The sequence below is a fragment of the Bubalus bubalis genome, chromosome 3 (assembly GCF_019923935.1).
Source record: "Bubalus bubalis isolate 160015118507 breed Murrah chromosome 3, NDDB_SH_1, whole genome shotgun sequence".
In the NCBI taxonomy this organism is placed as follows: Eukaryota; Metazoa; Chordata; class Mammalia; order Artiodactyla; family Bovidae; genus Bubalus; species Bubalus bubalis.
In genome coordinates, this window is record NC_059159.1 from 166007754 (window position 1) to 166023259 (window position 15506).

The following is a 15506-nucleotide window of genomic DNA, read 5'->3' on the forward strand; positions in this document are numbered from 1 at the left end:
AGTGACCGAATCGTCAGAGCCTGATTGGGGCGTGATGATGGCGTGAGCTGCCCCAGCAGGTCTCTTGTCTAGAGTGGACGTATCCAGGAGGGGCAGAGGTGCACAGCTGCTGTAGGTCCATTCTAACTCCACTTGCAGTTTGTGACACATCACTGTGCGGATGTCCAGAGGAGGGGATCGCTTTCAGTTTTGCAGGAGATCCTGTTCTTTTCAGATCCTCTTTCAAAACGTCTAGTGCCTGTGAAATCACCTTTTAGGAGACGACCCTGGTGTTAGGGATTGGAATTCCACCTGAATTCCTAGCAAACCAAATACAACAATGCTCTCTACAACCTGCAAACATAGCTGCTTGGATTTAGGCAGTAAGGAGTCAGTGCGGAGGCCCCTGGAAGGTTCACTGGCATCCTCACCACCAGTAATACGACATTATTCTGATTTTTTCCAATATGGGAGTGGGTGGATGGGTTTGGAGGGGTGAGTAGTTTCAGAGAAGCTAAGAGACCTGCACTCCATAATTTGTCAGTGACGGGGTGGTCTTGCATCTGTCTCCTAACTCCCTGTCCAGGACTCTTTCCTCCTCTACCAGGCTGATTTTCTTGAGTGAAACAGATAAAGTTGGGGATTGGACATGCAGGGAGATAGACCCAGGTGAGAGCCCGTATGATGCCAGTGACCCAGTAACTTTTGTGTAGCTCCAGGTCTGGTCCCTGCGGAAGGATAAGGTACCAAGCTGCCTTCCTTAAGTTACCTGGAGATGCAATTACCTATCAGCTTTCTAAACTGCTGCACAAAGTCTGTTTCTAAGCAATTAGGGTAGATCAAAATGAGACTCATGGCTTCAGGCAAACAGGATGCCTGACCAGGAAGGGCCCTCACAGGCTGGGGCGTCCAATGCGCTCGTTTTACAGATGTGAACACTGAGAGCCAGAGAAGGCAAGGGAATTGTCTCTGCTCACACACTGAGCTAGTTTACCGTTACGCTGATGCCTAGAAGGGCCATGACGATAACTAGAGATGTGCGTCCACTTCTGGCTAACCATAGCATATTGAACATGCCAGTTTATTTCTACTTGCTTCTGATACCCACTGAAATGAGAGGGAGAGATATAAAGTATAAACCCACAGGAAGAGGGGAGTGGCAGAGGAGACAGCAACAGGCATGCGATGTCACCAGAATCTTGATCGGTGAGAAGTGTGGGGTGGTGGAATGACAGCGGAGGTGACAGAACAGTGGAAGCCTCAGTGGATGGAGTCTCTCGGAGGCTGGTTGATGAATGCTGCAGAGCCCAGCAAGCTCAGAAATGGAATGCACGCAAAAGCAAAGATGCCTTTGAAGGCCAGTGTGGGGTGTGGTTGAACAAAGATTTGTTTAAAACTTTGTACAATAAACAGATTCCCAGTTCTCTCCATCCCCCAGCAGTCTGGATGACTGTCCTTCCCAGCCCAGGTGAAAGGCTGAGGTTTCCTCTCTGGGCAGGCTGATCTAGAGAGGAGACTCTGGATTCAAATCTGTCATGCCCAGCTGCAGGGGAGCCTCAGGTGCTGCACTGGCTAGAGAACTGAAGGTGTGTACACAGTGGGAGCCCAGGCCTCTTCTCCAGCGAGGCTTCTGGCAGCCTGGTGTGAAGGAGTTTTGTGGAGGATCCTCCAAGGAGAGTGATGAGCTTGAGAAATAGAGCTTACAGTCCTGATGCTTGGGAATCCTCCTAAGAAAATTGCTGTGTATGTGCCAAAGAATTGATGTTTTTGCCCTGTGGTATTGGAGGAGACTCTTGAGAGTCCCTTGGACTGCAAGGAGATCCAACCAGTCAATCCTAAAGGAAATCAGTCCTGAATGTTTGTTGGAAGGACTGATGCTGAAGCTGAAACTCCAATACTTTGGCTACCTGATGCGAAGAGCCGACTCATTTGAAAAGACCCTGATGCTAGGACAGATTGAGGGCAGGAGGAGAAGGGGATGGCAGAGGATGAGATGGTTGAATGGCATCACCTATGCAATGGACATGAGTTTGAGTAGGCTCCAGGAGTTGGTGATGGACAGGGAGGCCTGGCGTGCTTCAGTCCAAGGGGTCACAAAGAGTCAGACACGACTGAACGACTGAACTGAACTGACTGTGCCCAATTGCTCTATAGCGAGCTCCAAAGTTGACAAGCCCTTTCTGTGCTCTTAGACCTCCCAATCAGCTATTTCATTCTTGGCTCCAGTACAAAAAGGTCAACTGACATCAGGGGCAAGTCTCCAACATGAAACATGGTGACCCAAATCAAACCAAACAGCAGCAAACCAGAAAAGAGACCTTGGAGGAAACACTCTGCAGGCGGAGGAAGAAAATCCCAAGAACATATATTCTTAGACGTAAAGAGAAGAAGATACAGGATATAGAAACAATATGCCAGAAAAAGGTCAACATGCAGAAAATAAGGAAAAGATCTTGGAAATTTAAAGGATGGTGACCAACATTAAGACATCAATAACATGTTTAGAAGGTAAAGGTTAGAAAACTTCTTTCACTTTCTAAAGTTATTTCAAGTTAAAAAGTAGAAGGAAAAAAATTCATGGGTAGAGAATAGAAATAAAAACTGCTGTAAACAGTTGATGTCATAGGCACATGGTGATATATATATCATTATATAACAGAATGATGCCATCTGGGAGATATATGGCAAAGATGCAGAAGAAGCTTTTGGACTTTGCTCAATACAACACTAAAGGACAGAGTCCAGCTCCTAAAATGTCCTCAAGTCTTGTGAGCAGTAGTTCTTGACCTTGGCTGGTTATCAAAACTGGAGTCTGGTTAAAATGAGACCGGAGGCTACAACTTATGATTCAGAAAGTCTGGCATGGTGTCCAGTTCCTACTAATTTCTTTCCAGCTCCCCAGTCACACTAGCGTAGGAGAAACAGACTTCAGATAATTCTTCCTGACTTTGAGACTCATGTAACTGTTTCATTCAGCCGTGGGGATTTGTTTATATACATCAAGATACCTTGATTGTACCATCCACGGATTCATACACCAATAGGTAACCAGTGACAGATGCCCGGGGAGGTCTCCAGGTGAGGAGGGCAGTTTCCGACTGAACCTCCGTAGCAGTGAAGTCTCTTGGAGAATCGAGGTCTGGAGAAGAGAAGACATTTAATATCAAATAAGTCAGCAGGTATGGGCTTCCCTGGTGGCTCAGACAGTAAAGAATCCGCCTGCAATGTGGGAGACCTGGGTTTGATCCCTGGGTTGGGAAGATTCCCTGGAGGAGAGCATGGCAACCCACTCCAGTATTCTTGCCTGGAGAATTCGCATGGACAAAGGAGCCTGGCAGGCTATAGTCCATCATGGGGTCACAAAGAATTGGACACGACTGAGTGACTGAGCACAGCACAGCACAGGTTATCAGGTGTAGGATAAAATCCCTGGCTGGGTACCAGGAGGCCTGAGTTCAAGTTCTTTCCCTAGCATTGACCTATATGACCTTGGGTGAAACCTTCCCCATCTGTAAATGAAGAGGTTGAGCCACGTGACCTCTAAAGACACAAGTTCTCTGTGTTTCAGCTCATCCTAAGGGCCATGTTTTCCTGAGCCCAATAGGATCGCAACTGGCTTTGGTTGAATTAGGGGAGAAAGACACAGCCATGAACGTAATTAGAATGCCTCCCTTTGTTTCTAAAGAGGACAGATGAATGCTGGTATGGGCCCTCCCCCCTACTCAGTGGACACCGCTTCCATTCCTTTCCCCATTGCAATCTGAAAAAAAGATCTCAATGTATATAAAAAATCCAGCGGACATCTAGGAAAATCTGCCTTTAAAATCTTTCTCTTAAAAATATTTCCCTGCCTAGAACATGGATCATTAACTACTGGGTTTAGGGCCAGTGGGGACTGGTTTTCCACTTAAAAAGCCCTCCTCTTAAAATCATTTCCTAGTCTGTGGGGAGAGCAAGGTCATTTCAGTTCAAAAGGAAATGGTGTGTTTCTTAAGGTCTTGACTGAGGGGGCACTGGTGGATTGAGTTGCTGCTGATGTCATCACATTGCAGGGAGCTGACTTGAGAAATAAGAGATGGAGAGGGATACTGTTAAAGATAGAGGCAGTGGGTGGGCTTTTTCCAGCTCTTTAGTGTCTTTGTACCTGTGGTGAACTTGGTGGTGATGGTTGAGCTCTTCTGGGGCCCTTTCTCTGCAAAGATCCTCAGCGTGTATTCTGTGGCAGGCTCGAGATTGGTCAGTGCGTACTCCACCGTGTTCCCGGACACCATGCGGGTAATTTCTGGCACTATACAGGAAATATACACACCACGGCAGTTACCTCTCCCTGTCTAGGCCATCAGTGGGCTTGGCCAACAGTGCATGCACCTCCTAACACAGAAGCTTTCAGCGGTCCTACAGAAAAGCAGGTTTGATTTCTGAGATGACTTACACTCCTTTCTCTCTCTTGAGCACAGTGTTGCACAGGATCCAGCTAGAGGAGAGTTGCAGGTAACATCCCCATGCCTCAGGCTACCCAGATTTAATTTGTCCCATTGCTTGCTCTCCCATTTTTTCCCACTTACTCTCACATCCTTTTATAACTTGCTAAGTGTCATATCTTTAGGCTGGGGAAGCAGAAAAATCAGGTGGCATAGACAGACCAAAACCTGATTACTGGCTCTCAATCCCATTGGGTCAGGACCAAGGGCGGACCCCAAGCCATGGCATCCAGGTGTCACCTTCCTTGTCACAGGTGACCAGCTGGCCTGGCTGGCCAAGGCCTGAGAGGTTTCTCAGGGTATGGGATTCAAAAGGCTAAAACTGGGAAAGTTCGGGGCAAACTGGGCTGAGATGCTCACCCTCCTTGTCATCCATGATCCCCCTCCACACATACACACACACACACACACACGCTTCTGGATGAGGACATGTCTATGCCTGCAGCCATAGTTTCCACGATTCCCATGAACTATACTCTGGTTTATTTTAGGTGAGACAACATCATCTTCCCTGACTTGCAAGGGCTTGCTCACGGGGAATATTTAAAAATAAAAAAAGTAGGAAAAAAGAAACCCAAGAATTCCTCTAGCCCCACCCCCCTGATCCTCCAATCCTCACAAGGAACTCTCTCTTACAAGAGGTCGCCAGGGCTGAGTTAAGATTTTCAGAGACCCCCTGCACAGCTGATGGTGTGCTCTCACGTTGTTACTGAAAGTAAAACAACCATCAGATATGAAACTCACATATACTGTGACATTAAAATAACATATTTTTTCCTAATCTAGTTCCTGAAAAATAGGGACGTGTTCATTGAAAAGGAATCTTTCTTTTCTCTCTTATTTGTATTTAATTTTACGTGCAAGTGGTCGTAACTCACTGGTGCCCCAAACAAGTTATCAGTATTGAATCTGCGGGCTGAGTAAATGAGCACAGATGGTTGAAAAGGCAAGGAGAGATCATTTCTGATTTCTTAGTCAGATCAGCTCTAACTGGCCCCGTCTGCAGCATGCAGGAAGTGCAGTCTCCCCAAAGCTGCCTGAAGTAGTCTATTTAAGATTTCAGATTGTGGACTCCTTTGTAAGAGGTGAGAGCTGTGTCTGTAGAGCTCATGGTGACAGCAGAGACCAGCAGGAGAGGAGGAACAGGCTGCACATGCACCATCTGCTTTTCTTTAAATGGCCTGTTGGCCTCCTTGATAGAATTGTGGTAATGATGCTCTTCCATTTGACCACAGCAGGAAGATACAGGTTGGGCTGCTCTCGCCACCACTTGCACGGGCCCCTTCACACCCATCCATTCGCCAGCCCCTGTCCCAGCCCACGAGTCTGTTCTCAGGTGGCAACTGAGAACCATAAGGACATTGCTGGACTCACCAACCTACCCTCACATCTTTGTACATCAATCCTAAAGGAAATCAACACTGAATATTCATTCAAAGAACTGATGCTGAAGCTCCCGTACTTTGGCCACCTGATGCAAAGAGATGACTCCCTGGAAAAGACCCTGAGGCTAGGAAAGATTGAAGGCTGGAGGAGAAGGGGATGACAGAGGATGAGATGGTTAGTTGGCATCACTGACTCAATGGTCATGAGTTTGAGCAAACTCTGGGAGATGATGAAGGAAGGGAAGCCTGGTGTGTGCAGTCCATGGGGTCGCAAAGAGTCAGCCATGACTGAGTGACTAAACAACAAAAGCAACCAAAAGTGGCACAAAGAAAGAACAGGAAATTTAGAGCTGGACAGACGCTCCTCAGAGAGAGGAGGGTCTTGGACATGACCTTACCTCTCTCCCCTGTGTAGGAGATGACATAATTATCCACAGGGGCGATGGCTGGCTGCCACATGGCCAAGGCTTCTGAGTCAGTGATGTTGGCTGTCACCAAGCTAGATGGGCCATCCAGAGCTGCAAGGAAAGATAGTGATGTGTTGGAGAGATAGTCAGCCATGGGGCAGTGCATCAGACCACAGCTACTCTGCTGTCTACCCTGCTCCTGGACTCCTGGTGTGGGACACAGTGTCAGAAGCATGGAAGAGTTCTGACCTTGGAGCCAGGATGACCTGAGTTTGAGACATGACTCCTTCCCTTGCTGTCTGGGTCATCTTGGGTCTCTGTTTCTCATCTGTAAAATGGGTATAGAAGCTCTGCTTGGCTTTGTCTTCAATTATACTTTGGTTTCCACATGATATAGGTGGAAAGGTGCTCTGTGAACTGCAAAGAGCTGAACACATGACAAGGATTTATATTTATAGTTCACGTTACTTTCTCCAGGGAAAGGCCTTACAAAACCAGGACAGGTACAGAGTGAGGGCTGCCTGTGACGTCTTTGGTTTTGAGTAATAGCCCTGGTTCGGTGGGCTATGGAGAACACAGAGGCGGGCTCCAGGGGCTGATGGTCCCAGGCTCTACCTTGGATTCCCTGTTGTGGGTCTGTGTGTCTTTGGGTCATTTGCCTTCTCCACACCTCACTCTCCTCAGTTGTCACAGAAGGCTGCTGTAAGGATGAGCTAGACGATGTGTGTGAAATGTGCTCGGGGCAGCACTCAATAATTGCAGTTGGTCTTAACATGACTGTTAAAGTTATTTGGAGTTTTCAGAATGATTCCTAAGTGACTTGTGCTGAGAAGGGATGGAGAGTCACAGTTCTTGGCCCTTTGAACTGACCACTGCTACAACCCAACACCCCCTTCTTAGAAACCAACCTACATGTGACTGGTTTCCGATTTCGTTCACATTTATGACTCAGTTACTCCGGGACCACAGCCCTGGGAAGATGGCGGGCAGGCAGCCATCGTCAGCTGACTTCACAGCTGAGGTGCCTGAGCCCCGGAGATGAGACGACTGGCCTGAGGGTCCCAGGAAGGGGTGGGGTAATTTGGGGGCACCCACCCCGTCCACCCGGAGGTCCTTCCTGTCTCATCTTACATGGACAGAATCTCTTTAACAATGAGGACAATGGGGCCTCCAGAGGAAAAAGATCCAGGCTTTGCAATCAGTTGCCATGGAGAAGCCACAAATGAAAGATTTCTAGGCGGGCGATGAGGATCTGTGTGGCAGGGTGGTCAGGACTCTGGGTTCAGACGGGAGGTTTTAATTGCATATTAGCAACCCTTTTAGACTATTAGGATATTTTTTAAATTTCCTGTGAGGCCCATTCTTCAGATCCCTTAATGGATTAGGCTGGATAATTGCTCATATATCAAAGGATAAATTGTTTAGAGACATGGGAGCCTGAAGAGAAATTTTCCACTTGATTCTCCTTCAATGCAATTCATTATTTTTTCCCTCCTTACAATGTGCTGTACAAATCAGGCTATAATAGGAAAATCCTCCTTTATCTAAGAGGGACGCACAGTTTGGAGGCAGCCTGACCTGAGTTCAGGTTTGCTTCCAGCATTTACTAGTTGTGTGGACTTGACCAAGGTGTGTAATTGTCCTGACTTGTTTTTCCCTCTGTAAAATGGGAAGGATATTAGCTATGAGAAGGATGTTAGCTATGTTAGTTTACATGGGAATGGTTGAGTAACAGCCCTGAAATACTGTAGCTGCCAAATCGAGAGTTGTTACTTTATAGCTATAACGATTCACGTGTCTGTGTGAAGCATCTGCTTGGAAGGGAAGGAGGTGGATTAATGCGTGCAATGATCTATATTTACAGATGCTTTACATACACAGTTTCCTAAGGTCCTTATAGCATCCTGCAGAGCAAGAAGAACTGCACCCATTTTCCAGAGAAGGAAACTAGATCCTCAGGACATTGACTGACAGCTCTGTGTCTAGAAGGGGCAGAACCTGGGATTCACACCAGGTCAGTATGACTCCCCAGCTTGTGCCCTTTTCCTCACAATTCCCTGGGACATGGCGGCCCAGGGGGGCTGAGGATGAAGCTCAGAAGAGGCTATAACTGCGTCACAAAGGAGGCCTCTGGTGCTCCCGAGCCAGCCCACTTTCCACTAGACTTTCCTAAACAAAAACATTTTTCTTCTAACTGCTGAATCATGAGCAATGATGCTGAAGGTGGGAAAAACACCTGTGGTGAGCGTCCCTGAGACAGGCTCGCTTTCCTCAAAGCCCTTCAGGGCGATGACGCTGACCAGGTAATCTGCTCCAGGTAAGAGTCTCAGCAGCCTGGTCTGGGTCTTGGTCCCATCCACAGTCACCGCTGAGGGCGCACCTGGAACACAGGAAAAGCAGGAGGGAACGGTGAACCTCACTGGAACTTAAACACACCTGTCCCAAGAATGGGCGTAATCGGTTTGGCAGTGACACTGCATTTATCCAGCATTTTCTTCACTTCTTCTCATTGGCTCCTACCCTCTGGCATAAGAGAAGTTTTACTCTTTGTATAATGTTTTTTTCCATCCATGCAGAGGCCAAAAACTAAGCCAGGGGAGGAAAAATTATGAGGTCACAATGTGCTAAAAATGGCAAGTTTCCATTCAGTAGAGAGCTGGCATGCTGTATAAATTTTATTTATCTATTTCTTCCCACAAAGGATACGGGAAGCTCACTGTGTAATATGTATCTGATATATTTAATCCATTGTATTCACTTAACTCTATATAGACTTATCTCTTCCTAGCAGATATTCTACGATTGAAGAAGATGATCATGGTCTAATTTGTACTCTTATATCTATTAAAAAGTCCAAAATTTTTGTTTTTTAGAATCTGGGGGCTGGTGAGGAGCTTGTGTATCAGTTGACCAAACTCCCTACAGAGATGCTGCAGCGTGTCTCCGAAGAGACAATCATCTTTGTATACACTTTGTATATACTTATCAACTGTCATCTTTGTATATACTTCCACTAACAGGGAGCTCACTACCTCCCAGAATGTCTTTAGATAGATTTGAGTATGTTTCCTCCCCCCACCCCCGCTCCGTGGTCTTGTGGTCTCTATTATGGCCCACGTGACTGAACTAGAACTTTCGACTCTGCGAAGTCACAGCTTCCCATCCTTTGCTGAGACAGACAGATTTGGGGACCAAGAGGCAAAGATCAGTTTTGCCAAACAAAAAAGGTCAATGGGTTTAGAGTCTTCTGTCCTTGTGTGAAAACATTATTGGGGATCTATTGCTCATAGAATTTTAGAATTATGAGACTGGAAATGATCTTTTTAACATGATTCCTCATGGTATAGTTTCTTTCAAGGATCTCATAGCACTTTACAAATGAAGTCTATTCAGATGGTCTCAAATATGAAGAAGGAGGATGGAATTATCTGAGTCACAATTCCACCCAAACACTCCAGATCCCTTCCGTCTCCCCACCAAGCACCCTACCTCCTGCAATGGGCACATAGGTGACCCGGAAGCTCTCCACCTGGGTAGTGGGTGCCATCCAGCTGACACTGGCTGCGTCTTCAGTGATGTCTGAGAAAATGATTTCCTTCGGGGAGCCCATGGCTGTTGAGGAGAAAGCACAGGAGAAACCCAGAAACAGTTAACTCTCTGGCTCATCAGTGATTCTTCCTGAATTCCTTATCCATGAAAGCTCAGTTTACATCTGAGCCAAGTCTTTAGGATGGAGGATGTGGTGCTCTGTGGTCAAGTTATGACTTGATGGAAACAATTGCTCTTTCATTCAGGTACAGGGCCCAGAGCTGCAGAGCTGCCATTTGGTTTCATCCAAAAAGAATGTTAGCATAGCTGACATCTAACAAGTGAGGATAAGTGGGTAGTTTCATAGTTTGAAATAACCCTCCTTTCATTTTTGATGTTTATCATTTGTTTTCAAATCTTTGCCTTTTAATTCCTTTTATGATTAAAGAAAATTTGATATTAAATGATACCAAGTCTTAATGGGTCTTCCCTGGTGGCTCAGATGGTAGACAATCTGCCTGCAATGTGAGAGACCCGGGTTTGATCCCTGGGTCTGGAATATCCTCCGAAGGAGAGAATACTACCCACTCCAGTATTCTTGCCTGGAGAATTCCATGGTCAGAGGAGCCTGGTGGGCTACAGTCCATGGCATTACAAAGAGTTGGACATGACTGAGCGACAAACATTTTCACTTTCAAGACTTGGTAAGCACTCAGTTCTTTCACTTTATAAGGATTAACCCTCACTCAGAAACCACTGAGAAGAAGGTGTGGTTGTAGCCAATTTACAGGAGACCAAACTGAGGCTCCACTTTCACTTTTCACTTTCATGCATTGGAGAAGGAAATGGCAACCCACTACAATATTCTTGCCTAGAGAATCCCAGGGACGGGAGCCTGGTGGGGTCGCACAGAGTCAGACATGACTGAAGTGACTTAGCAGCAGCAGCAGCAAACTGAGGCTCAGTTCTCCAATGAATATTCTTGCGATGTGATCTAAGTCCCAGGACTGGGCGGCAGAGCTGGGCATAGCCCTGGGATTCTGGAAATAATGTTTACGTGGAAACTGACCTCGACAAACTCATTCTCAGATTGGATGGAGATTCAGAGCCAGAGGAGGGAGCTCAGAACCATCCCCAAGGCAAGCCCCCCTTGGATACTGGGTCTACCTGCGGGGAAAGCCATGCCCTGGGGGACAGTTTTTGCTACGTAAATACCTCCCCCACAAACCCAGTTTCCTTTGGCTTTTCTCTGTGTATTTTTTGGCTTAGCTTTTTGCCCTCTTCAGCTGACCATGCTTAACCATACAGTCCAGGAAACAATTTTCGGGTCTCCAGGGAGCTCATTTCCTCATCTTTTTCCCTCTGCAGCCCACGTTGACCATTAAGTTCTGAAACCCACAGCCCACTTTGGGGAGTTTTTTTTCCCCCTCTCCATTTCTGCTCTTTCTCCCTCCTCCGACGGCGTTCTCCTATGATCTGCTAGCCACCCCCAGATTCTGTGGCTGCCTGGGGTTTTGTCTTCTCCTTGGAGGGCTTTGGAAGCCACATGGCTCTGGAGTGGGATGATCTTGATTGTCCAAATACCCTGGAGAGGCTGGGCAACTAGGGGCAGTTCCTGTGACTTATAGGAGCCTCCCTTGCTCCATCTCAGTGGGAAAAGTGGTGCCCACTTTCAGGAATGTTTTGAGGATTAGCAGAGATGATTGATGTAAAATCCTAGCACAGAACTTGGCACACAGTGAGAATTCAGTAACATGCTTGTTGTTTTTTTTTTCTTTCCCATGTGACTTTTTTTTCCCCCCCACCATGGGCAACCTGAATTTTGAAGTAGTCACCCAGGAAAGATCTAGATGAGGCAGAATGAGAAAAAAAAACAAAAAACAAAAAAACAGTGAGGTGTGTAAACTCAGGCACAGGGGCTCTCTTGCGGCAAGCCTGGTCCACTCGGACCTCCACTCTGTGAAACTCATCGGGCCAGGTCCTGGCACACTTTAGAAGGTGCATCTGGCCACAGCTCCCCGATCTAGGTCCCAGTTTTCTCAACTGCACATGGCGATATTATCTGCCCTGTCTTTAAAACAAAACAAAACAAAAACCCATGAGAATTAGTAACCTCATCTGTCACGCACTCCTGAGGGATGCACTGGAAAGCCGCGTGTCGTCTGAAGAACGGCGCAGTGGTGGTGAAATTCCAGGCTCAGTGGTATTTTTAGAACACAGACCTTCCTAGGTGCGGAAGACACTTTGTTATTTTAGCATGCGTCCTGCTGCCGTAAACAGGGCCCACGAGTCTCCAGCACTGAAGTGGAAGAGGTGGCCAACGGGAACCTGAAGGCGGAGCCTCATAGAATAACTAAATTTTGCCTATTGAAAAGCTAGGGGGACCCAGGAAAGGCAATGCCTCTGACTCTCTTTCTGAGTAGACTCTTGGTTTTCAATAAAAGTTCCATTAGGGAAACATTGGAAATTGCTAGCAATTCTCAAGGAGGTTGAAGAGGACTTCTGTTTGTTCTCTGCGTAAAATGTTGCCTCCCCAAATCTGGAGCAAATGTATTTAATAATGTCTCCATTCACAATCATTTAAAAACCTTTTACCTTCAACATATTTTTATAAATACTTAATATATGTGACTCCTGTGAGAAGCTAAGGAGATGGTAGCCAGTATGGTTTAAGAGCAAGGACTTGGGGGTACACTGACCTGGTTTTGAATCCTGTTCTGGCTTTACTAGATAACAGCACCTTAGCCCCTTAGGCCTCTGTGAAACGGGGCTGAATGTGGTGCTCAGCTGGACTGTCTGTGTCACGTGAATCAGTGAGGATAAGTGTGTCAGTTGCACTGCTATGGGTGGCATGAAGTGCAAGCTCTATAATAGGTAGTTATCATCTTTACACTTAATGAGAGTCAGAACCAAAGGCACCAGGCACAGAGAGCTGGCTCCTGTAGAGGAAGGACTGCTGAGCACGTGTTTCTAGACCTGCTGACCCGGGTCCCCAGACACGATGCCGCTGCAGCTCTGTGGTTTGTGGTTTCAAGTGCATCCAAATTGGAACTAACTGGAGGGGCTGGGAGGCTGCCTGGCTGGGAAAAGTGAGATGGGGTGAGAGGGGGTACATTATGGGGCTTGGAGAGGGGTTGCCCCCTTGGCTTCAGGGTGCGGAAGGAGTGTACGATTAGGGTGGTGATGGGGCAGGTTAAGAAACATTTGAAGGTCCTCACTATCCCCAAGGTAGGCAATAGGAACCTCCAGAAGAGAATGACAGAGTCATCTTACTCTGGTTTCGGATTTTGAAGTATTTTCTTTTCTATTCTAGGGACCATCCAGATGGTATCTAGAAGCGTGTTGGCATTTAACTTCCCAGAGACAAGAGAAGCTCCTCTGGGTTTCCCAAAGGGGGACCAAGGCCATTGTGAAGAAGTGGCTCAATCCATGAAGAGGAAGAGCAGCCACTGTAGATGCAGAGATTGGCAGAGGAGAGAACAACCCATAACCTAAGTTCTGGCAGTAGGGGAATAGTTAAATAAACAAGATATGTGGGAATATATCTGAGATCTATTAATAAGCAAGGAACACACACACACACACACACACACACACCAATGTGTGGAAGAGTGGGTGTGTTAATCACTGTGCCAAAAAAAACCTGGAAAAAAGAGAGAACACAGACTTCGGTCTAATCTTGTCTGTTTGTAAGAGTATTGCTGCAGAGATTCAGAAGAAAGTAGTCATGCTGACTGCTTCTAGATAGAGGAACTTAGCAGAATAGAGACCTCATTGTATATTCTTTTTTTTAACCTTTATATTTTCAACCAAGTGGACCATTAAAAAATGTACATTAAATCACCCAAACATAGTATCAGCTAAAATTGTTACAATGGGCAAGGAAGAATACTCAACATTCCTGATCTGAGGGGAACCTCATAGCTGACCTTTGAGTTAGGGCCTATTGGCCAAGTGAGGGGACAGACACTCAGAGGGGAAAGGAGACTTGCTCAGGAGCAGGGGTCAGACGCCAAGAGATCTGCCCAGAGGCTGCAGGCTTAACCACTTGGCTACACTGCCTCTAGCCACTGTCTCTGTGCGGGGCACTCGGGGCTGCCAGCCTGTGCTCAGGGAGTGAGAGGAGATGCTGCAGCAGCTTTTATAAAGAAAAAGAGGAACAGAAAGAAGGGTTTACAAGGAGAAAGAGTGAAAAGACAAAAGGGAAACTTTCTGAAGCTGATGAGGTGACTGAGATGTCTACTGTGCTCCAGAGTCCCCTCTCCCGTCATTCTAAGTACCAGAGCACATGTGTGTACACGCACACACACACACAGACACGTCTCTTCAGCTGTGAAATACAATGCCCCAGAGAAAGAAGTCAAAGAAAGGTCTATCTTACAGAGCCTTTTCCTTTGTTCTTAAAAAAAGAACTCATGATTATTCGTTCTCTTTTTTGCTTTAAAACTGCAGAGCCTTTGGGAAAAAAAAAAAAGATCAGCAAAACAAAATCACCGATCAGAAGTAAACTTTGAAAAGCAGTGTTTATAAACCAGGGTCAAAACCAGCCTCTGCCTCTGATCTAGAGTTGTTTTGTGGGAAGCCACAGGGAGGAGGAGACAGGGACTCATGTCCCGGGAGATGGGGCCTCTGTGTTAAAAAGAAACAGGGTATTTCCTCTGGCTGAATTACTGCCTGGATCTCAGCATTTCCTCCACGTCTACAAATACCAGTTTTTATTTCTACAGGTGGCTTCTCAGAGCTCATTTGGTCCTGAAAGTTGGCATCGTAAGATACTCTGGACAAAGGGAAGGTGTTGCCTAGTGTTGTGCTCTTTGCATGTCAGAGGTGGCAAGTGTGTATAGTAATTGGTTATGTTATCTAGCCTGCCTCTATTTAATAGTAGTAAAATAGCTTGGTATTTAGGTTCTACTCCAAATCTGGCTGTGTGACCTTAGGCCAATCACTTCACCCTTCTGGGTTATAGATTCCTCATGCACAAACAGAAGGGTCTGGGATACATCATTCCTCAGGCCCCTTGTATTTCTGCTTGTGGTTTTATGATTGTTTCCTCTGGTTCCTCTGAAGCAGCTGTCTCTAGCAAATGCTCCATTTCTGTACCTCCCTTGGTTTCCTGAAGGAATTCATCCTACCTTACCATTGAAGGTCTGTCCTTTTGTCTTTAAAGAATCATGTTAATCTTAATATTATCATTTTAAACCATCTGGTAATGGCCATCTTTCTTTATTCTTCTGGAAAGAACTCATATTGAATAGAATTTTCATTTCTGCCTCTAGTGCTTTTTAGAGTTGCTGTGAGTATAAAATAAAATGTGTGAGCTGCCAAACCTGCTAACCTCTTCTTTTTTCCTTCTTGATCAAGGTACTGACTATTCACATGTAGAATTTTAGAAGTATTAATCTTTAGAGTAGAGGTACCACTTCTCCATTATACCCTGCATAGCTTGAACATTTGACCAAAGAACACAGAAGTATATCTCTAGATAAAACATAACAGGCAGAAAGAAGTATCTTTGGAATTTGAAGAAAAAGCAATGATTGTAATGATTATCTTAGTGAAAATGACGAAAATGTTACTCGCTCTCATTAGCTCAGCCCTTGCTATGTGCCAGGCCCTCCCTATGGGCTTTCCATGAATCATCTCATTCAATCCTCACAACACTATTAGGTAAGTGGCATCATGCTCTTTTTGCATAAACACTTAGCCATGATCACAATCACAATCAT

The 15506-nt window shown here is 46.0% G+C and overlaps 1 protein-coding gene across 13 annotated transcripts in view; it reads right to left on the minus strand.

The window, feature by feature from the left end:
• TNC (tenascin C) overlaps positions 1 to 15506 on the minus strand; it is a 102002-nt gene that overhangs the window by 14285 nt on the left and 72211 nt on the right. For all 13 annotated transcript variants that reach the window (XM_044940513.2, XM_044940514.2, XM_044940511.2 and 10 more), the window contains 5 exons: positions 9742 to 9864; positions 8489 to 8632; positions 6244 to 6363; positions 4124 to 4267; positions 2988 to 3118 (listed from right to left, as the gene is read on the minus strand). In XM_044940513.2, the coding sequence (XP_044796448.2) occupies positions 2988 to 3118; positions 4124 to 4267; positions 6244 to 6363; positions 8489 to 8632; positions 9742 to 9864 (662 nt within the window). The remainder of the gene's footprint in view (positions 1 to 2987; positions 3119 to 4123; positions 4268 to 6243; positions 6364 to 8488; positions 8633 to 9741; positions 9865 to 15506) is intronic.